Genomic DNA, 21386 nt, shown 5'->3' on the forward strand with positions numbered 1-21386 from the left:
CGGTCATGACCGGACGAAACTGTGACAATCCGGCCAGTACTCCTGAACAAGTCTGCCGAGGTCCCTGATTCGGGAGCCGCATCGTGTCGCGCATAAGCGTGTCAGCATCGGACATTTGAGGGCGAGATGTCCAAGATGCGTGGACTGCGTGGAACGTGGGTCTAGTACAGGTCGATTTCTAAGAATGAGACCCCGGCCGCCGATGGCGTAGATCGAAAGCAAGCAGCCGACTTTTTTCTTTGCAAGCAGAAATCTCCCTTCTTCTGACATGTGCTATACTTGCAAATAAGGTGTGTTCTACTCTCGAATTCTTCTTTCTCTATCGCGCTGTCTTCTTTTTTATACTGAAGTGCTTGTGTATTGACTGCAACTCAGAATTGAGCCCGATCTGCATCTTGAAAACCCCCACCACGCCTCGGCTCGCCGTCATCCACCAATATCGCGGACCCTCCGAAGCTAGAAAGACAACGCCCACTAATTGCGAACCGGCTGCGGCAACATCAAAACCGTTTTTCCAGCTCCTTCTCTGCCACTTGATCCCTCTCTCATAAGGCACCTTCTTTCGCATCCCACTATCCCGCACACGACCCGCACGCCCGCAGCCACATCTTGCACGCGACACGCGAACTTTCGCACACGCCGCCAAAGTGTTCGCATCAATCTTTCGAAGGGCCTCTTCCCCCCGCAATCTATCCTTATTCTCCGTACCCATCGCTGCTGCGGCATCGCATAATCAGCGCGTATCACCAGTAGCGGGGCTCTCGACTGCATCGACCTTTTCAAAAGTACAGTCGCGAAACATGCATTCAAAACTAGTCAGTGAGTTGTGCTCAAGTATCTTGTGACTGGAAGAGTGCTAACAGTTTGCAGTCATTGGGTAAGCTTTGCAATCAGCGGCGCAAACAGGAGAAGAATGCTAACGTGCACAGCTCGGGGCCAGCAGGCCATACCGCAGCTATCTATGCCGCACGAGCCGATCTGAACCGTAAGACGCTGTCTCTTGACTATTTCCAGCAGTATGCTAACAATGCGCAGCCGTCATGTACGAGGGATTCATGGCTCTCGGTATTGCCGCAGGTGGTCAATTGACCACAACAGACGAAGTCGAGAACTTCCCCGGTTTCACCAAGATTGGAGGCGGAAAGCTCATGGTCAGTAACATTACGCGATAGCCACGCGCAAACTAGTACTAAAAGCCTGTAGGAGCAAATGCGCGAACAATCTGAAGCCTGTGGCACCGAAATCATCTCCCAGACCGTCGCGAAGGTCGACCTAAAAGCGCGCCCCTTCAAGTACTGGTTACACCCCATGGGTGACGAGGAGGAGATCGAGGAGGAGGAACACACCGCTGATGCTCTGATCATCGCGACCGGCGCAAAGGCTAGGAGGTTAGATCTTAAGGGCGAGGACAAGTACTGGGGTAACGGTGTATCCGCATGCGCCGTATGCGATGGTTCCCTCCCCATGTTCCGCGAGCAGCCACTGGTCGTTATCGGAGGTGGTGACTCGGCAGTCGAGGAGGCCTTGTACCTCACCAAGAAGGCGAGCAAGGTTACTGTGCTCGTACGAAGGGACCAGCTACGTGCCAGCCGAACAAACGCCCGCCGGTTGACAACGCACCCCAAGATCGAGATCCTGTACAACACCAGCGCGAGCGAGATCAAGGGCGAGGAGAAGAAGAACGGTCTGATGACACAACTAGTGGTCAAGAACAATGTCACAAAGGAGGAGCAGACCCTTGAGGCAAAGGGTCTGTTCTACGCGGTCGGACACGACCCCGCCACAGAGCTGTTTAAGGGACAGCTTGATATGGACGAGGACGGTTACTTGATCACCAAGCCCGGAGAAGGTCTTACAAGTGTCGAGGGTGTCTTCGCGGCTGGTGACGTTCAGGACAAGCGGTATCGTCAGGCTATCACCAGTGCAGGATCTGGCTGCATTGCCGCTCTCGAGGCGGAGAAATGGCTTGCCGAGCAAGATGACAGCGTCGGCAACGAACTCGAGACGGAGAACCAGGCTGAGAAGTCGCAAACAAACGGCGTCGTGCCCGAGTACCGCTCCAACCCTCTTCTATAGACGAAATACTCGCCACATCATCACCATCACAAGCTTGGACCACGTTTGGACCATTTCTGGTATACCTCGCATGAAAAGGGCATGGGCATCTCATTGTTTAGCGCATCTACGGAGGGCATGGGGACCATGTATAGACCTTGGCAAAAGGCGGTGCATTTCGAATAGAATCTTGAGCGGCTGATTTAGGGTTTTAGATAGAGCAGACACCTGGCAATGAATGTCTTTCAAATGATTTATCGGACGGGTATCGTGTGTCGCGACTGAATCTCTCCAACATGGTCGTTCTCGGTATTGGGAAAGATGGTTACATTATAGAGCAACGCATTGGATGCATCGTTGATGAAGCATACGTTGGGGGGCTAGACGAAGGCAGCAGTGACATTACGATGTCGGAGCGTGGAAGGCGCTGTAAGACTGCTGGTTGCGGTGGATGATGAGCAAGATAGATGACGCCTAGGTTGATGAGCATCAACGACCAATGCCGTTGGCTTTGAGGAGGTTGAGCGCACTCTCGAAGGCTTTGACCACGCTGATGTCTGCTACATGTTAGCTGTGCAGAGGTGACGAAAGGACATCCAATGAATCGTACAGTGATTTCGCTTCTTCTCTAACTCTTCTTCAGCGTTCTGAACATAAGCCATGCGTGTACGAAGCCTGATGCAAATGGTCAGTAGGCTACACGACTTTGCAGAAGGTATGTTTACCTTGAGTAGGTCCGACCAGTCTCATGCTCAAGTCCTGAATTTGCCCAGATACGGAAGTACTGGAAAGGCCGTTAGTACTAGAAATAGGAATCAGATAGGGATAGTAGTACAGCCATAAGACTTTCCCATTCCTGCATCAGTTCCGACTCTTCGTTGTGGCAACCATTCATAGCCTCGTGGTACCGAACGTGGAGATCTTCCCAGTCAAAATCCTCGATCCTTCCTGCAGGGTCACTATCTTCATCCTCTGTTTGCTCTCCAGCGTTCGCATCAGCCTGGCCATCGACCTCATCTTGCGTACGCTGGGCTGAAGGTGGACGCTCTGTGTCGTCTGAGTTCACACGTCTTCTCGCTGGCCGCATTGGTTGGGCATCCTGAGTGAAGGACGGCTCTGACTTGCAAGCCGGGTCTGCATCCATCTTGATAATTTTTGGTAGCTGGGTCAGTATTGGAGGCGAGGAAGGGAATATTGGCAAAGCGCGAGACGGAAGAGATGATTCAGGTTCGTCGTCGGAAGTTCTGGTCATTGACGATGCCTTTGGCGGCGGTCAGTGCTGTGGGTAAGTGGAGTGATCGCGACCGCGTCTTATTATCATCATCAAGAGGATATTCGACGCGTGAAGTCAGCTTTATGAGACTAAAGATTGCAGCAGTAAAGGGTGATGGATGCTTGCCCAGGTATGCCATTTGCACGTGCACTAGCGCGGTTCGTTTTGGTCAGTCGCGGCATGACGTTGGAAGGAGCGTCTGACTCGCGACTCGCGCCTCTGCCTAAGTACCGTCTCGGTCACACAGCCTTTTCACTCACCTTGGTCTGACTGCTTGATCTATGCCTTACTTCAAACAAGGGCTGCAACATTCACGAAGCATATATATTCACTGGACACCCTACTGGCCGATCCCCATGGATACATAGGCACTCGCCAACCCCCTCGACGAATCACTCCAACCATGGTCTCGCTGTACCTTCCAGACCTACCATCCTACGACTTTTCTGGAGGCGAAATCACATAGCATCATTCTCACTCAACCATGGAGTGCGATATTTGTGGGAGAGAAGGCAGCCTGAGCCAGCCGCTCCACTGCATGACCTGCGCCCGCTCGTACCTCGAACAGCCCCGCATCCAACTCGCAAAGACGCTGATAGACCGCGATGCCGTCGAGAAACACGTCAAGGCCATCGTAAATGGTTCGGAAGATAAGGCGATCCAGCATGTTTCCCTCACCGACTCGAAAGGAGGCCTCTTGGTTGACCGGCAGGAATGTACGAACAATCTAAACTGGCAGCGGACGAAAGCAGAAACGGTGGAAATTCAAGAGCGATTAGGAATGATATCAAAGCACGCTGATCAGCTTCGACAGCAGATGGAGGCCACAAGGAAGCAGCTTGAGGCGAAGCGTGCGGCGAACGCGCAGAGGAAGTCGGACCTCTCATCCGCCACTTACGGCATCGAGTCGCGGCGGGCGAATGAACTGGATAAGGTGCAACAGAGAGTCAAGAGGTCCGACTACAATGCGGACAAGATGCATCACGATACCATAGACCTGCGCATGCAGCTATGCACGACTGCTGCGAAACTCGCAGGACTTAAGATGCAGCGACGAAAGACTAGAGACGGTAGCATTAAAGAGGTCTTTAATATAGGGCCTGGCACGCGCCTGCGGATTCATGATCTACGAGACCTGAACGGTAAGTTTCTGTCACACCTACTGAGACAGTATGCTAATAATCGGAAAGATGTCGCACCTGACGGCCTATCCGCCTCTCTGGCTGCCGTAGCCCAACTCCTCGTTCGAGTCGCTGCCTATCTGGGTATCCGCCTCCCAGCCGAAATCACATTGCCCCATAGTGACTATCCTCAACCAACCATCTTTAGTCCAGCATCTTCATACCAGGGTAAAAAAGTACCTTTCCCTGGCTCAACACCGTCGCATTCATCGAGCGCTAGTCCAGAAGCCTCGCGCACACTCGATATGCGTGTACATCTTCCGAAGCCACGCGCACTGTTCGTCGATCGCCCATTGAGTCATCTCTCTGCAGAAGATCCTCCTGCATACTCGTCCTTCATCGAAGGCGTATCCCTGCTTGCGTACAATGTTGCCTGGCTATGCCGAACACAGGGCATGAAGGAAAGCTTCAAACAGTGGGAAGATACCTGTTCGATAGGTCGCAATCTGTATCGGTTACTGATCGCACAAGAGTCATACAATCCCCAGCGTCTTGAGAACCCATTCGACAAAGACATTACCGCTTCAAAGTCTTCTAGATCGATTCTTCGCAAGTCGCCTGTAGGCTTCGGACAACTTTCGCATGCCACTTCACATTCCTTTCTCGGCATTGCCGAGAACGCCCAATACATCAGCGGATGGGGCTTGTCTCCGACGAAGATCGTTGACGAGCTGAAAGGGTTCTTACTTGCTGAGCAACAAGCACAAGAATGGGACGTGCTTAACCAGAAGGAATGGGAAGATATGGAGAACCTGATCGCTGAAGACCCGGTTGTAGTTGGCGAGAAAAGGCGTGGTAATACAGGTTTAGATGATGGACGCAGCTACCTCACGTCTACTACGACAAACGGAAGGCCTTTGCTATCACGGAAAGGGGATGCTTCTGAGAGCGAGCAGACAGCGCGAAAGAAAGGCATAAGTGGATACGTGAAACTCAAGAGCAGACCAGAGGAGGATACATACTAAGCATCACCATGATACCCCGAGATACCCATAGACATTCGCGCACTCATAGACACATTGATAACTCCACACTTGAATCACATTACGATGCGAATCATATGTCTCTAGCTTGTATTGATGAAACGTGCTTACGTATTCTAAATCGTATACAGCATCTCGCCCGAACAACCTTCTGTCCTTGGTGGCGGCCGCAGCGCGATGTGTAATCTGCTGCTGCCAAGGCCGTCACAAGGCGGGTCGGAGAATACTATGACACCATCGCCGCTTGCTCACGAAACCAACGCGCGCTGGGCCGAGCTGTACATGCCACGGTTGGAGAGCCAACGCCGTCTGATTAATCTGTTGCTGAGAAATACCAGACATTGGACGGGGCCTGTTGGGTATAAGAAGCTGGGAGTCACGAAGAATCATCCCCCTTGCTTTCATCTCCACTTTGAAAGGAAATTCTGCCAGAAAGAATTATTCTCTTTCGCGCCATCACGGTCGACGGCACCACCGATAGAAAGCGCGCTAGGATTCGTCGCTAGAACAATAAATCATCCATAGACGTCAACACCTCGGAGGTCTGAACTTTGTTCTGAATTATTCTGCTCTCACTACATTTTTGAATTCAAGTTCTTTTATACCACCAAGTCGACTCGGCTGTCCAGAGAGCATTCACCAGAGCAAGATGACGGTCCCCGAGCACCCCATTGACACCCCGCCACGCGCGCCATCACCAGTCCACAGATTCGGTACGCTCGCCGTACACGCCGGAAGTCCTCACGACCCTGTCACGGGAGCTGTAATTGAACCTGTACGTACTGCCGACTTATTGTCTGAAGGGTGCGTAGCTGACCGAGGCAGATCTCGCTGTCGACAACATTTGCGCAAACCGCCGTTGGGAAGCCAATAGGCGAGTACGAGTACTCGCGATCCTCGAACCCCAACCGGTATGTGTCTGCGATCACTTTCTACACTTTCATTACTAACGCGCTTCCAGAGACAACTTTGAGAAAGCTGTCGCCGCCCTCGAACATGCCCGCTATGCGCTTGCATTCTCCTCAGGTTCTGCTACCACGGCCAATATCCTCCAATCGCTCGCGGCTGGCTCCCACGTTGTTTCCGTCTCAGACGTCTACGGAGGAACCCACCGCTACTTTACCAAGGTAGCCCTGACCCACGATGTCAAGGTTACATTCAGCCCGAGCATCGAGATTGACATCGCTGAGCTCATTCGCCCCAACACAAAGCTCATCTGGATCGAGTCGCCGTCTAACCCTACCCTGACGCTGGTGGATATCCGCAAGATCTCGACGATTGCGCATCAGCACGGCATCATGGTGGTTGTGGACAACACCTTCATGAGCCCGTACGTTCAGAATCCCTTGGACCATGGCGCCGATATCGTGGTACATTCAGTCACCAAGTACATCAACGGACACTCCGATGTTGTCATGGGCGCTGCGGCCTTCAACTCGGATGAGCTATATGAGCGTCTGTCTTTCCTACAGAACGCCATTGGTGCTGTTCCCTCGGCATTCGACTGCTGGCTCGCACACCGCGGTCTCAAGACCCTGCATCTCCGTGCTCGGGAAGCTACCAAAAACGCTACAGGTGTTGCGAAGGCCCTCGAAGCCTCACCACACGTCGTATCCGTCAACTACCCTGGTCTGCCTTCTCACCCACAACACCACATTGCATTGAAGCAGCACCGCGATGGAATGGGTGGCGGTATGCTGTCATTCCGTATCCAGGGCGGCCACGCAGCTGCAGAGCGCTTCTGCCAAGCAACCAAGATCTTCACGCTGGCTGAGTCGCTTGGTGGCGTTGAATCTTTGGTCGAGGTACCCAGTGCCATGACACACGGCGGTATTCCTAAGGAGCAGCGTGAAGCCGCTGGTGTCTTTGACGACCTCGTCCGCATTAGTTGCGGTGTTGAGGATGAGGCGGATCTTGTTGCCGATGTAAAGCGAGCACTTGAGGAGGCCGTCGTTGGTCCTAAGATCACCAACGGAAAGACTTCGAACAATGCTGCTCCCGCCGCACAGTAATTTTTCTGCTAGAAGTTCTGGAGTCGTTAAGAGCGATAAAAAACATGCTTTGATGAGCACATATGGATAGATGGCGTTTTTGGGGTATGGGATTACGACCCTTATGATGGATATGATATCAGCGATACTCGCAGTTCAAAAGCATAGTGTTGTACCACAATACGAATTTACTCAGGGTGTTCGCCGCAATGTACTCGTGGTTTTCGTTGTCTATACACTAGGCTCCAGCCTGACGCCGGTATATTCTGGAGCTCAGAGAAGAGCCTCCCTGTACGTTACTGACTACAGTATTACGCACCAGTCGACTCTCATGGGATGTTTTCCTGCTGTACGTATTAAATCACATATTTTCGTGTACCTTGGGGAACCAATCCACAGAAGCGCGCACGCAGTGACTGTATAGGTCCAAAACGAGTATCCAACTCGATTGATGCGCGTCTGCCTTGATCACACAACAAAAAGTTTCCAGTCAGGCCAAGTGATCGTAAACAAACAACCAGTACTCAGGAGGCTGCACAATTGTAGGACAGATGCTGCATAGACGCTATTTGTACCGCACAACGTTACTACGAGACTACTAGATCTGGGCCTTGAGGGAAATCAATGTTCAAAGAATGATGGACACAAGGAAGTGCCAGAGTGTAAGACTGTGAAGTAAGTAAAGTAGAGAGAAAAAGAAAGTGAACGTGAATGGTTTTGGAAATCGGCGGATGACTTCCTTGTTAAGGTCTCTAGATGTCATTAGTCATCTAAACGCGAGTGATCCTTGGCACATGCTTTCGTCTTTTGTTTATCATATTGAGTAAGTAGATACGTGTATCGAACTTTTTCGAACCATCGAAACACCAATGCAAACGGTAGTCTCTGGCCACATGCTTTGGCAGTTTGAACCGTCTTCATTGTTTCACTTCACAACGTCGGCAAGAGTGATCTTGTTGCAGCTGATGATCTGCTGACAAGTAGCTACATAGTAAAGTCTGTTGCAGTTCGTGACCATGCCTAGCTAGGTAGGTTGGGGAGTTTGAACGCCTATTCATCAACGTGTGACATCATTACCCAGTTCTTCTTCTTCCAGAATTGTATGATCGCATCTACAACACCAAAGCGGCCCACCCAAGAATACCAGCAACGACGACCGGCGCTCTAAGCGAATCAGCAGCATCAGTAGATGCCGGTAGATCTGAAGACATAGATGAGGTGGCAACATCATTACTAGCCGTGGTCGTGGTTGAAGCATTCGTGCTTGCAGAGGAGTTGATAGTCGTGGAAGGGGTGGAGGTAGTGGTTGCCGAAGTGGTCATTGTAGACGTCGCGGTAGCCATGGAAGTGGTAGTTGTATTTAGATCGTCAGTGTTGGTGCCGACCACGCAGTACAGACCGTCATAGTCTAGATCGGGACAATTGATGCCGGGATTCAATCGCTCGAGCTCGTCGACGGACAGGCGCCAGCTAGCTGCAAAGCTCCCACAAGTCGTACCAGCATCAGCTATAGCCTTAACATGGGTGTGCGAAGTCAGTGTATGTCTCATATGCAGTTTGTACAGAGAGGTTTACAACGGAGAATTCACAATCAACAGCTCGACGAAGGTGAGCGGGCCATGCTGAGGCCGATGCTACAAGAAAGCCAGCGGCGAAGAAGTGTGTCAACTGCATCTTGGGGGGTTTGAAAGTTCGCAATATTGCAAAGAAGGAAATTTGTCGAAATGAGTGTAGGGTAATATAAGTCCGGTGTTTTGATAACGAGATGCATACTCAACTACGCTCTAAACCATAGCTCTTATACTCTTCGCCGAAGTCTGTCGGTCGCTTACTTGTGTTATCCTGCTATAGCGTTTGAAAAGCTAGGTGCTAGGCCATTGCCCCTGACCGCAGCCAGCATAGATAATTGTGGGAAAGGCTGACCCGAGCGCGTCAAGGTAACTCACTAGCTGGTAGTGGAGCCACAATCATGCCGTCCGCGGAACAATAGCTTGCTTGTCCCTGCATCTGGGGCAATAGTCACAACGCTTGGGAACGGTGCGTGAGTGGAGATGTCAGGAACAAGAAGGTCGGCTCGGCTCTGGTGGAAGTGGCACGGATGCTAAGCGGGCGCGGTTCAGCCGCAAGCGCTGTTGCAGCGTAGCTCTATTGGCCATCAGCCGCTATCAAGCAAGGTACCTTGCAAGAGTACTAATCATTATGTTGATCCTTCACGTGGAGTTTGAATCCTTCCTCTCATGTTTTTCCGCCCTGACATTTCTCTACAACCTTCCTAATATCAAAATACTCCTCGCTTCATCTCGCTACCTGTCTTTTCCGTCCCTGTCAGCAGGCTGGCCGCCTGGCATCTCATCGCTTGCGCAGGGGCTGCCGAGCGTGACGGATGTAGACCTCGTTCTCACTTGTAACGACCTCGGGAGATTTACGCTTCCACGCAAATCCTTTCAGATATTATCGCTACCACGAATTTTGAGCTAACTCTATATATGCACTCTTCGCTGGATGTCAACCTCACCACCTTGGACGCATAGATTCTGTGATGTGGGAACTTTTCCGGCAACGGCCCTTGTCAGAAACTCAGGACTTTCTAGAACCTCGTCGATGAGGGTAAGGTTTAGCTTCAATACTAGGTGGGCTGGGACATCTACTTCAAAAACTCCCTCGATTCGTCGAAAGCGGCATCACCCCAATGCGACGACGCATGCCACATCCTTCACTGTCAAGAACTCTGCACAACAAGTGGATCCTGTCACTCCTACATTGATCGGAATTGCACGGAAGATGAACGTGGTTGCTATCAGTATTGACGGCCCACTTCATGATCATATTACTCGAGAGGATCATGGAAGATGAACTTGTGCGCCTATGGCGTCCATAACGCTATCTCCGACTCCTTCCGAGCTCAAGATCGATTCAGCCGCTGCTCCAAGCTTTCCCCCATCTTATGACTTCCCTTCATTGTGAGGCGACTCGAATACTCGGGTCCTCTTGTCCAATCGATGACAAGAGTGCTACTCAAGGGAGATGCGCGGTTACGTGCCCTTGACAAGCTAATTCCAATATCATAAAGCGCTCAAACTGCCCACCTACCCGCCCGCGATCCTCGCTCTCCACCACGCGGCTGAAACGGCATCAACCCCTGCTACATAGCTTACCCTTTTCGATCCTGCCTACAGGCTCTTGCCCCTTGGCGGCGACATCGACCATAGTTCAGACTACCTATCTTGCCCGTCTGTTTCTTTTAGTTCACGTTGAGCATCCTCCGCACTGTCCGTCCAGCCACAAGCCCTTCCAACACAGAGTCCGCTCCGCCAAACCAGTTTCTTCAGTCGCGTTGTGACTCCCCGAATTTTTCGATTTATCCAACCTCACTCCGCCATTACCTCCACAGCACCCTCTTCTTCGCGATCTTCCGGTCATAGCACGCTCCTACATGTACATTGTCTTTTGGATTTGCCGATTGTTTGTGACCTGTACATGAGCTATAGATGCGGCCGTCAGCGACTCCTCGGGCGTTATGAAGTAGACCTGGTTTTCCCGCGCAACGACACATATGCGCCAGCGCCATATGTACCTATCGTCTTTGGTTCTCACAATATCGACCTCGAGACCAACGGTAAGAAATTCGAGAAAAGAGGGCAATGGAGTAGCTTTCTGTTTATTCCTGGCACAGCTGGCGCCTCACGCGTGCCGACTTTGCTATCCATGCATTTTGACTTTGCATATATTACAGTCTGCATAATAACAGTCTGTTGTTACCGTACTTTGCATATTTCATAAGCGAATTCTGGTTGCATTGAAGATACTCCAGTATCACGAGCATGCGACCCACAGACCTTAAAGAGAACTAAACAGGTTGTGAATCAGATAGCTACGTCGGTCGTGGGGAAAGACGTCAAGCTCTTTTTTTTTGATCAGGCCACCTCGTGATTCATTCCAAGAGAGGCGCGTTGGTCTTGTTTGCTGACGATGCGAGCCCCACAGAGGCTGAGTTCACATTCAGCTACCTTCAGCTCTGCCTTCGATCACCGCCATTTCGTTTCTCACATCAATTTTCCGCCATCGATATTTCCAAGGGTTTTAATCTTTTGTAAGAAACTTCCATGCGTATATTCCACCAAATAAACCCAATAGGCGCTCTGAATAATCTCCACTGTGACCATAGCAGTCCTACCCTAAGACTGTGCCACACGCCAACCTTGACTAAGACAGATGCCCATCGAACCTCACATGATGTTTTGTGCGCGGAAATATGAGGTCCCAAGCCAATTTGGTGGTCACTTTGTGATGTAGCTGAGAAAAGGCGGTCGTCGAGCGGGCTACTCGCTGACGATGTATACGAATAGCTCAGCGGACGGTGTCACGACCGGCTCCTATTTGGGAAAACAGAGAGTCTGGAGACAACTTATGTAGGGTATAAAGCAGGACATCATCTCTTTCTAGTAGCCCTTCACCAACAGCATCATCACTCTACACCACAATCCAGACTTCTCTACAAACACCAACGTTCTTCAACAAGACACTGCAATATCATCAATCCGTCAACAAATCTATCAAAATGCAGCTCACCACTACCCTCGCCGCCACCCTTCTCGCCTTTACCACGGCGGTGACTGCGATCCCCTCTCCCATTCCTCAAATCACCCTCCGGATCTACAACGACCAAAGCGGCGCCAATGCAGAAGCCACCATACCCGCCGACGGCACCCCTTATTACATATCTTCTCTTTTCGCCGGCAAGGCTGTCGACAAGGGTGCCGGTAATATCGTCGGTACATCAGCCCAACTCACCAAGTTCCAAGACACGACCAAGTGCCAGCTTGTCAACCTTAACATCCCTGGCTGGATTTTTGACATCGACGGTCGTGCAAAAAACTTTGTCGATCTGGATGGCGACGTTACGAAGCCGATCGAGACTTGGCTGAGCGGTTTCACTTTCCATTGTGAGAAGGCTTACTAGAGGTCGAGATATTGATCCGACGCTAGAGGCATGGACGCGCTGAGATTGAGGGGTTGTCGAGGTTGTAATTGTTAGAGAGGGTTCTCCTTGAGTCACTCGTTTGCTTGTTTTCTTGGCTTGAGCGTTTCAGTAACGGAGCATAGCGTGGGATGAAGTTGAGTTTTGGCATGTTGCATAAGTTTTCACGTTCGTTACAATAGACAGTAGAGTATCAGATATAGAAGTAATTCGATTGATTTAGCTTCAGGCACTTTAGTATTTTACATCTGGTACTCGATGTGACACTTGCGATACTATCCATCATACTAACCTGATGCTCCGCAATCTCTGCGTAATCATCCTTGATTCGTCATAATGTTCGAGAGCGTTTCGCTATTTTGATGCAATGCCGACTCAATGCTGATGGGTGAATCAATCCAAGGTGAAAGAGAATTAGATAGTCGTTTCGTCTTATTATAACACTGTAGTACATGGTATATGTATGATGTACAAAGAGAATGGCTATGCAGCACTTTGTGGAGTTCAATTCTACGCTGCAAATGGCTCTTTCTAATATGTATCCCTAAGCGTAGGTGATGAATCCTGATGAAGTCCGGAAATCACTCGAGATCTAGATACTAATACAGCACCCAATTCATATAGTGAAAATCCCTTCTGATCTCTTCAATTACTAAGGTTCCTTCACAATATACACCGTCACAAATCAAGATCTTAGTGCATATTGAGTATTACTATGGTAACAACTCAGCTCTCTTTCTATAAAATAACCTACTCCGTAGCCTAACAAGGTCTTACTGACACACGCACAAACAAAATGTCAACCAACTCACGCCTCGCAGCACTAGAGGCTCTCGCCCGCGAGAATGAGAAGAAGATTGAAGAATTAGGGCACACAAATTGGCTGCTCAACAATCACAATGCCCAAACGCAGAATGAAATCTCCAAGTTTGAGAAGGACTTCAGCAAGGAATACCCTAACTTTGACGTAAAACATGCCAGTTCCACTGTCTTACGGCCACATCCACCACCACCTCTTCGCGAATCACCCGTCGCAAGACACGTCCTTCTCGCTCGCCCGCAGTCGGACAAGCGTCCACAACCGCCAGGCCCATTTCCAACGCCATTCTACCTTGCTGCACGCGAGGCTCCACAGCTAAACTTGGATTTTGTGATACCAGGCTTTCAGGGTGAGACACTGGAAGTAGCTATAAACAATGTAGATATGGCGTTCGTTCTACAGCAGACGCTGCGACGCAGAGGGTGGAGCGAAGAGATGACGAAGAAAGGGGTCGAAGACTTCCTAGCACAACCTATGGTGAAGGTCGTGTGGAGAGGCAGGGAGGGTGAGTTTGGGAACCTATCATAGTGCTTTCACAAGGAACGAGTTGTAATGTAATTTTGATTCGGAAATGCAGTCTACAATGAAGCCGAATTTGGTATCTTGACGCCGGTCTATACATGCTAAAGTTGCCAAAAGGCTATTCAATCATCTTTGTGCTGTTCATCAAAAGCCAACATGAGCCCCATGGCCCGCTCGTATGTCCACATAGTAACGGCGCTGGCTGGCGCAGCCTTCAGTAGACTGACCGTCAAGCCGCGGTACATGCCTCGTCTACCTTCGTGCTTCCATATATGCGCTATAGTGCTGATGACACCGCTATAAGTTGGTATGTTCCGATGAACGTATCGGTCGCGCATGGGCCCTTGAACTTGTAGTCGCTTGCGTGTAGTGTCGAGCGGGTAGACGGCGGTTTTGGAAAGAACGCTCGCGATAACACCGGCGACGGCATCCGAGCTTCCGAGTGGTAAGGGTATGGGAGAGGAGGCGGTAACGGGCTTCAAGCTCTCGTAGCTGGCGAAGAAGAGGCCCATGTAGGGCACAATCTGGCTCACGCCTGCGCCGAGGCCGCGAAAGAAACCCCTAGGTCCTTCATGCTGTGCGATGTGCTTCACCGACGCTATGATGGAGGTATAGACGCGATCTTTTCCTTGGGCAGCAAAGCGCGTGCGCAGAAGATCGAGCGGGTAGGTGGCTGTTGTAGCAGCAGCACCCGCACTCGCACCACTGAGGAAGTTTGTGACAGAACTAGGAAGCGTATATGGTGCAGGTATAGTCTCCAGCCAGTGCGACACGTACGTATAGGCAGAGAACTGGGCGCTGCCGTACGTCAAGTACATCAACTCCGCAGGTATGTTGCCCTTCCATAGTCCTGTGACACCCTCCTCATGGAGGATCTGCTTGAGGGTGCCTATTGTTCCTTTGTAGACGGGTCCCTGGACATGTCGAACGCTGAGAGGGTCGGAGAGGGAGTGGATCTGGAGTTGCAGGCGGATCTTTATGACGTCGAGAGGAGCTATCACGAAGCTGTGGCTATGTCAGCACTATACATGAACAAGAGGGGGCCAACATACCGCGATACCAGGCCGGCAACCGCACCTGCGACGACAACCTGTCGCTGGGAGCCCTATCAACTACGTCAGCCTGCGCCTGCCTGCCTGCCACGTCGCGAAACAGTGAAGATAGACAAGCTCCTACCTCATGCTTCAGCTGTGCGACACCCTCAGACATGCGCCCAGCGCGTCAAGCGATACACGTGCTATTTTCGCGCGCGTTATTAGATGCCAACTGCCGATTATCGGTACGACGCCTTTAATTGCAAACGTGCCGGGCAAAGGGTGGGTAGAGACCTCGGTTTACGGGTTGATTGTTTCCACCAAGCTCCCTGATTCTGAAAAGCAAGCCACCCCGCCCAACTTCGTCACTGAAAACAGCTGCGTCCGACCATGTCTTCGACCGTTACCACCAAGTTACCGCTACGAAGTCTGAGATTGCAGGTTACGGCTTCCTCTCGCACGACTACATTCGCTGCTCAGAGACGGCGCTTCTTCTTCAATTCCTTTTGGCGATCACCTAAGCCGGCCGAGCATGCTGATTGGAGCCCCGCTACTCATGGTCCCTTCCGGCCAACCAAACGCCAGGAACAGCTACAGCAAGAACAAGACTCGAGACTGTCAAAAGAGCAAGAATCTCTCATTCAGAATGACCCGAGCATCGGTCAACTCGACGGTGGCCCAGCAAAGAAGATCGCTGTGAATATCGATGGAGATTCCAAGGTCTTCGACGCTGTATTTCTCCGTGACAGCTGCACATGTACACAATGCATGGACCCTGACAGCAAGAACAAGCGCTTCCAGACCTCAGATATTCCTGAACATCTCGAGGGCAGCTGCAAGACAGTCGTTGACGAGGACAAGGGGACATGTATCGAGCTCTCGTGGAAGACAGATGTCAAAGGCTTTGGTCCGGAGCATCGCACACGGCACTCTATCGACTGGCTACGGCGTGCGTTCAACACTGAAATCGAGTTGCGTGGTGGAGTACGACACGATGACAGAGTGTTCTGGGACAACAAAAGGATCGTAAAAGACAACAAATGGATTGACTATGACAGCTACATGTCCCAAGACGAAACACTCTTCGAAGCACTCACTCACCTCAACAGATACGGTCTTCTCTTCATTAAAAACGTGCCAGAATCCGAGGAATCCGTAGTCTCACTTGCCTCCCGTGTCGGTACACTCAAAGACACATTCTATGGCCGTACATGGGACGTTCGCTCAAAGCCCAAAGCCGAGAACATAGCTTACACTCCCGATTACCTCGGTCTCCACATGGATCTCCTCTATACATCCAACCCGCCTCACCTGCAATTCCTGCACTTCCTCCGAGCCCGCACACCAGGCGGTGAATCCTTCTTCTCCGACTCTTTCGCCGCAGCACACCAACTGCGCCAACAGTCCGAAGGCCACTTCAGAACCCTATGTACCTTCCCCGTGACATACCATTACCACCACCCAACGTACCACTACCACTTCACACGACCGGTGATTGAGACATTCTCCTACCCCAACTACAGTGATCCCACCAATCTCGCCATTCGCCGTATAAATTGGTCTCCACCTTTCCAGGCCCCATTCGAGGCACGTATCGGCAGCGGCAATTCTACATCGCTTCGCTCATTCATTGCTGCTTCGCATGCATACGAGAAACTACTCAGTGCTGAAGAGAATCTGTACGAGTACAGGTTGAATGAGGGTGAATGTGTTATCTTCGATAACAGGAGGGTGTTGCATGCTAGGAAGGCTTTCGATGCTTCAAAGGGTGAGCGGTGGCTCAAGGGCGCGTATGTTGATGACGATGTCTTCTTCAGCAAATTGAGGGTGCTCGAGGAGAAGTTTGAGGGCAAATGGGTCGCTGAGGGTGTAGTTCGACATGCTGTAAAATAGAGGACGGAAGTGTATGTCGCATACCATGGATATGACTTGGCTTCAGAACTCGACTTTACCATATACATAGGTAGCGGTCGATATCAGTGAGAACACCTGCTCTCAATGTAAATTTTCGGCGATGTCTATACAAAACTTTTGCATTATGATGCAGAGATGACTCTTGATATGTGAAAAGTCTCGGCTGGAACACAGATAATGAGAAATAGATACCTACTGTACATAGACCGTCTTTTCTCCCCGTTGAGTAGCAGAACCCACGATGGCGCAACCATGAACAAGCACATCCATTTAACTCCTCGTTGGTCCGACTTTGCTCACAACCAGTCATGAACCTCCCACACAAGGCCCGATCATCTATCTTCCTATGAGATATTCATGTCCACGCGCTCGTCCAGACCGCATCGCAGCCACTGGTCAATTTTCTGTCGTTCACCACGCGTGGCCTTAGGGTAACAGTTCACACTGTATCTAAGTACATCGACAGATTGCAGTCCCGGAAGTACGTCGGATAACGAGTACATCTGACGGATTTCAAAGTCTTCAATGTGGTCGATGCAGCATTGAGTCCAGATTTCTAGGTCTAGTGCACGAATGGCTTGACGTTGCTTTGTCGTAGTAAATTTAATGATGAACTTGTGGAAGACTTTGAAACTGCCGAAGTGGAATGTGTTAAGAGAGAATGGAAGTAGCCTTGTTTCGTTGTAAATCTCGCGGCAGACTCGGAGGAGAGCAAATCGCTCGTCACATTCGTAAGTGGGCGAAACAATACCATCCATGAAGTCGTAGACGCCTTCGTTAAGAACGTATTGATAGATCTCATTCCTGATTTCTCCAGGGAGATGTAGAAGCGGTGATATATCTGAGTTGCGTGGAGTACTAGGAGACGTGGTCAGCCAGAAAATGGGCAATCGTGGGGAGTTTAGTACATCTCGGAGATACGCCTGGGGTGTTCCGCCATTCCGACTTCAGGTTGTAGTCTCGAGATATATGGAGAGTAGTCGTAGGTATAGCTGTAGTAAGCGTCTTGCAGCGACGATAATGGTAGTGTTTAAAGATGCAGCCAGTGGATTGATTTTGACATGAACATAAACGGTGACCAGCGCTTTTGACCGTAAAGGTGAGATAGCAAATAAGAAAGGTTAGGTGAGAGAAGATCACCACGTTCTAGATCTTCTAACTTCACATCACAGGGTATGTGCGAGGCGGTGTATGAGCGGTTCCACAAATCGTGAGTATACTCTGGCGTCGCCTACGGACATACAGTATGTACTTACCTCTTATGCTAGAAGCCCATTATGACCGACTCCCACTTGTCTTCTCACAAAGCTAGATGAAAATCACTGTATCTTGAAGTCCACGTGGCTCTTGAGATCCTTCCACAGCCATCCTACTTGTGCCATACTCCAACAACGAGACAATACATCATGACCATCTTCACAGTCTAGATCAGCTGTGCCAAAACGAGACCTTCATGCCTCTACGTGTACATGTCGCATATGAAGCAGGAGCATCGAGAGCGAGACATAACCACACCCTTCAAAATTTCGCACAAGGACGATAGCCTGGTCCATCTCAGCTTCGTCTACACAAATCTTGGAGTAGTCTGGCATCTTGTAGAATTTAGAGCAAGACAGAAGGCGCAAAATTCCCATCAGGCGAACCTAACGGTGAGCGTTTGATGTGGCAACAAGGTAGTCTCCTGTTGTATCCAGCGACGCGATGCAAGGAGGACGAGATGGTTCTTGTGCTCCTTTATACTGTGGTGGCTTACAGGATAAGCCCCGATATACACTTTCCTTTCCATGGCAGAGGAGGCAACCGATTAAGCCTAGCGGCAGTTGCTCCCCTCATTGTAGGCCAGGCGTATATTGTGCGCCTTGGAGACTCCTGCCTTCGGATGTTCAGTCTCTTATGCAAGCTTTTTTACAGATTCATCTTTGATCTTTCACGCAGCAGCTTGTTGTTTCTTCTTCTTCGAATACAACACGGCTTTATGTCGCTTCTCCTCGAAGCCAGCAGACTCCCCTCGATGGCCTTCCATCCAACAGTTCTGGCAATATAAATCGTCGTCACAACCCAGGCACTTCAGAGTCGCGTCGTCCTGGCAGATGATACACCATGTATCAACCTCATCATCAATCTTCTTCTGTATATTCGCAGACACGGGGGGTTTGTTCCTGGGTGCAAATGATGGAGCAGAGGGGAGACCAAGAGGATCCGCCTGTGATGAAGAAGGGGCAGCTAGGGCGGCCAGGCGTGCGGTAAAAGCATCCTCGATGGCTTGACTGCGTGCGAAGTCGTCTTCGGGCAGGGTGCTCGGGGCGGAAGGAAGTGTAAAGCCGTCGTCCGTTGTGTTCTCTTCTGGTTTGCTTTTTTGGCCTCCGGAGTCCGACCTGTCATCTCCAGACGGAGGAGAAGGAGGATCGTACTTGTTGCTAATCTCTAGTTCCGCCATAACCCTCGCTATTACATCGTCCGCCTCATCGTCCTCGGTCCTCGTTTTCTTGTCTTCGTTGCCTTCTTCTTCTTCGTTTTCCATGTCTTCCTGAGCCCTACCAACCTCTCCACTTCCAACATTGATTTCGATGCTCTCCCAGTCTGTAAGTTCCTCCTTCGATGGTTGGTTGCGTTTCCCATTTCCGCCCGGCGAATCTTGTGCCCGGCTATTCACTACTTCTGGTAGTATCTTGCGCATGTCTTTCAGTAGCTTTCCGACATCTTGTTGCTCCTCTTTGGACACGTCCCATTCTTTTCGGTCACCTACAGCGCCCTTCAGCTCGCCAAGCAACTCCTCCAGACTCTTTTCGTCTTCCTCATTAAACTCTACATTCGAGTCTCCTATACCCTGGGCTATTCCTTGCAGGTAGCTCGGTGCCCCTGGCGCTACGACTGGTGCGCCTGCGTTGTTGGTGGACGTTGTACGTGACGGCTGTGGCGAGCCCGAGGGAGACGCGCTGCCAAGACGTGCGAAGCGGGCAGCGAGGTCATCAGTAGGTTTAGGGGGGTTCGTAGGCGTTGTTGACGCGCCGTAATTTGTGTCTAGGCTGACAGAGGACTTCTTGAGCGCGTTGAGGCGGGCGAGGAGGTCATCGTCTGTCGAGCTCGGATCGGACATTGCTGGGAAGCAGACGGTTACTAACAAGATGTGTGAGTAGAGACAGTGGATGCCTAGGTTGAAGCGTCCACTATAGGCTGCTTATGACGAGGTGCTGCATGGAGCTTGAAGCTCGGGAGTGAGCGGAGTTGGCGGTGGGGGAGGGGCGAGCTATCCTTGACCATAGTTCATCCCTCGCATATCCTACACTTTGTACCATACAAACGCTGTGGTAATTGGTTATGAGAACGCACAGGTACAATCTGAAATTGTATCGGTACAATACTGTATGAGCGGGCCGGCGTCCCTCGAGACGGGTGTCATGGACCCCATGTCTTCACATGCCAGATCCGGCCCCGCTTTCGTCATACACGAAGCACCGAGACCATGCATACATCTCGCCATTGCGTGCTCTCACCCCATCTTTAACTCACAATATAAGCATTGCTTTTGACTCGTAGTCTGTGCACCTACATAAGTTCTGCGGTCCCAACTTCAGGCAATAGACACATTGAAACTCTCAAACCCGCCTGTCCTAGAGCCACAGCAACAACAGCCATGGCCCTTGCACCCAAGTTCGCCGGCCAGAAGCTCGCTTCCAATGCCATCCAGCCAAAAGCCGTTCATACTCTCGAGCTCTGTACGTCTTCGACCCTCTTGTCTTTCCCTAAGCACATGATCCGCATTTCCCAATTCCTGTAAAGCACACCAAGCAAACTAACATCTACATCTAGACCTTGACTATGTCTGTCCCTTCTCCGCCAAGATGTTCAAAACAATCTACGGTACTTCGCTCCGTAAAACGCTCTTAGAGAAGTACTCCGACCGCGTCGTGACTATCTTCCGGCAGCAAATCCAACCTTGGCACCCCTCCTCTACACTCGTCCACGAAGCCGGCTATGCCGTCCAAAAGATTGACTCGTCCAAATTCTGGGATTTCTCCGAGAAGCTGTTCGACCAGCAAAAAGACTTCTTCGATGTCAGTCTGGTAAATGAAACGAGGAATGCTACGTATAAGAGGCTTGCTAAGATTGCTGGGTCCGTGGGTGTCGATGAGGGCAAGGTCTACGGATTGTTGGAGATTAGTGATAAGCCCGGTGAGGACGGAAGTTTGAACTCGGGCAACGGGGTCACGGATGATGTCAAGGTGCAAGTCAAGGCGAATCGACTGACCGGTGTGCATGTAACCCCCACGGTCGTGTTCGACGGTGTTGTGAACAACGAGATTAGTAGTTCTTGGACAGCCGAGCAGTGGGAGGAGTGGTTGGAGAAGAATGTCAAGTGACTGCATGAACATGGAGCTGCCAAGGGAAGATTGTAATGTAGAAGACGCAGCAAGATACGAGAAGACGAAAATGACATTCAATCCTAAAAACACAAGTGGATATAGATGAAGAGTCGAGTCGGGTTATCATCCTTGAAAACGCCGTCAGCGCCGTCTCGGAAGAAAACCATGTCGTGCTGTGCAAGGCACGCCGTTTGCTGCACTCCTCTGGACGCGCAACGCGAACATGTTGATATCAAAACGCAAGAAATCGTAGACACCAACCCTTCGTCGC

General features: G+C 50.8%; 12 protein-coding genes across 12 annotated transcripts; 7 read left to right on the forward strand and 5 right to left on the reverse strand.

Annotated features, from left to right (window-relative positions):
- Positions 1 to 280: 280 nt before the first annotated feature.
- Positions 281 to 960, reverse strand: CC77DRAFT_807833 (hypothetical protein). The gene has a single exon (XM_018533290.1). It carries the CDS (start codon positions 710 to 712, stop codon positions 320 to 322), a length of 393 nt encoding a protein of 130 aa, XP_018386992.1. The 5' UTR covers positions 713 to 960; the 3' UTR covers positions 281 to 319.
- CC77DRAFT_1030375 (thioredoxin reductase) lies at positions 801 to 2898 on the forward strand (the record flags this gene model as incomplete). The annotated part of the gene is made up of 5 exons (XM_018526586.1): positions 801 to 815; positions 871 to 985; positions 1036 to 1151; positions 1204 to 1986; positions 2875 to 2898. The coding sequence occupies 5 exons, from the start codon at positions 801 to 803 to the stop codon at positions 2896 to 2898; spliced, it is 1053 nt and encodes a 350-aa protein (XP_018386993.1).
- A 640-nt stretch (positions 2899 to 3538) lies between these two features.
- On the forward strand, positions 3539 to 5566 carry CC77DRAFT_1049350 (hypothetical protein). Its single transcript, XM_018527571.1, has 2 exons — positions 3539 to 4470; positions 4519 to 5566. Exons 1-2 carry the CDS (start codon positions 3813 to 3815, stop codon positions 5472 to 5474), a joined length of 1614 nt encoding a protein of 537 aa, XP_018386994.1. The 5' UTR covers positions 3539 to 3812; the 3' UTR covers positions 5475 to 5566.
- Positions 5567 to 6141: 575 nt separating this feature from the next.
- On the forward strand, positions 6142 to 7504 carry CC77DRAFT_1060376 (hypothetical protein; the record flags this gene model as incomplete). Its single annotated transcript, XM_018528332.1, has 3 exons — positions 6142 to 6267; positions 6318 to 6403; positions 6454 to 7504. The coding sequence occupies 3 exons, from the start codon at positions 6142 to 6144 to the stop codon at positions 7502 to 7504; spliced, it is 1263 nt and encodes a 420-aa protein (XP_018386995.1).
- An 813-nt stretch (positions 7505 to 8317) lies between these two features.
- CC77DRAFT_1019503 (hypothetical protein) lies at positions 8318 to 9387 on the reverse strand. Its single transcript, XM_018524844.1, has 2 exons — positions 9059 to 9387; positions 8318 to 8997 (listed from the first exon to the last, which is right to left on the reverse strand). The coding sequence occupies exons 1-2, from the start codon at positions 9155 to 9157 to the stop codon at positions 8596 to 8598; spliced, it is 501 nt and encodes a 166-aa protein (XP_018386996.1). The 5' UTR covers positions 9158 to 9387; the 3' UTR covers positions 8318 to 8595.
- Positions 9388 to 11652: 2265 nt separating this feature from the next.
- On the forward strand, positions 11653 to 12692 carry CC77DRAFT_807823 (hypothetical protein). The gene has a single exon (XM_018533289.1). The coding sequence runs from the start codon at positions 12042 to 12044 to the stop codon at positions 12441 to 12443; it is 402 nt and encodes a 133-aa protein (XP_018386997.1). The 5' UTR covers positions 11653 to 12041; the 3' UTR covers positions 12444 to 12692.
- A 565-nt stretch (positions 12693 to 13257) lies between these two features.
- CC77DRAFT_1060378 (hypothetical protein) lies at positions 13258 to 13809 on the forward strand (the record flags this gene model as incomplete). The annotated part of the gene is made up of 1 exon (XM_018528333.1): positions 13258 to 13809. The coding sequence occupies one exon, from the start codon at positions 13258 to 13260 to the stop codon at positions 13807 to 13809; it is 552 nt and encodes a 183-aa protein (XP_018386998.1).
- Positions 13810 to 13867: 58 nt separating this feature from the next.
- Positions 13868 to 15119, reverse strand: CC77DRAFT_811214 (mitochondrial deoxynucleotide carrier). The gene is made up of 3 exons (XM_018533296.1): positions 14980 to 15119; positions 14856 to 14908; positions 13868 to 14808 (listed from the first exon to the last, which is right to left on the reverse strand). The coding sequence occupies exons 1-3, from the start codon at positions 15010 to 15012 to the stop codon at positions 13926 to 13928; spliced, it is 969 nt and encodes a 322-aa protein (XP_018386999.1). The 5' UTR covers positions 15013 to 15119; the 3' UTR covers positions 13868 to 13925.
- CC77DRAFT_1019507 (Clavaminate synthase-like protein) lies at positions 14890 to 16849 on the forward strand. Its single transcript, XM_018524845.1, has one exon. The coding sequence runs from the start codon at positions 15228 to 15230 to the stop codon at positions 16728 to 16730; it is 1503 nt and encodes a 500-aa protein (XP_018387000.1). The 5' UTR covers positions 14890 to 15227; the 3' UTR covers positions 16731 to 16849.
- Positions 16848 to 18123, reverse strand: CC77DRAFT_1019508 (hypothetical protein). Its single transcript, XM_018524846.1, has 2 exons — positions 17660 to 18123; positions 16848 to 17609 (listed from the first exon to the last, which is right to left on the reverse strand). The coding sequence occupies exons 1-2, from the start codon at positions 17689 to 17691 to the stop codon at positions 17096 to 17098; spliced, it is 546 nt and encodes a 181-aa protein (XP_018387001.1). The 5' UTR covers positions 17692 to 18123; the 3' UTR covers positions 16848 to 17095.
- Positions 18124 to 18678: 555 nt separating this feature from the next.
- On the reverse strand, positions 18679 to 19848 carry CC77DRAFT_986938 (hypothetical protein; the record flags this gene model as incomplete). Its single annotated transcript, XM_018536230.1, has 2 exons — positions 18679 to 19341; positions 19405 to 19848. 2 exons carry the CDS (start codon positions 19846 to 19848, stop codon positions 18679 to 18681), a joined length of 1107 nt encoding a protein of 368 aa, XP_018387002.1.
- A 537-nt stretch (positions 19849 to 20385) lies between these two features.
- Positions 20386 to 21112, forward strand: CC77DRAFT_1049357 (hypothetical protein; the record flags this gene model as incomplete). Its single annotated transcript, XM_018527572.1, has 2 exons — positions 20386 to 20467; positions 20562 to 21112. 2 exons carry the CDS (start codon positions 20386 to 20388, stop codon positions 21110 to 21112), a joined length of 633 nt encoding a protein of 210 aa, XP_018387003.1.
- Between the last annotated feature and the right edge of the window lie 274 nt (positions 21113 to 21386).

Source organism: Alternaria alternata (assembly GCF_001642055.1).
Source record: "Alternaria alternata strain SRC1lrK2f unplaced genomic scaffold CC77scaffold_8, whole genome shotgun sequence".
Lineage (NCBI taxonomy): Eukaryota > Fungi > Ascomycota > Dothideomycetes > Pleosporales > Pleosporaceae > Alternaria > Alternaria alternata.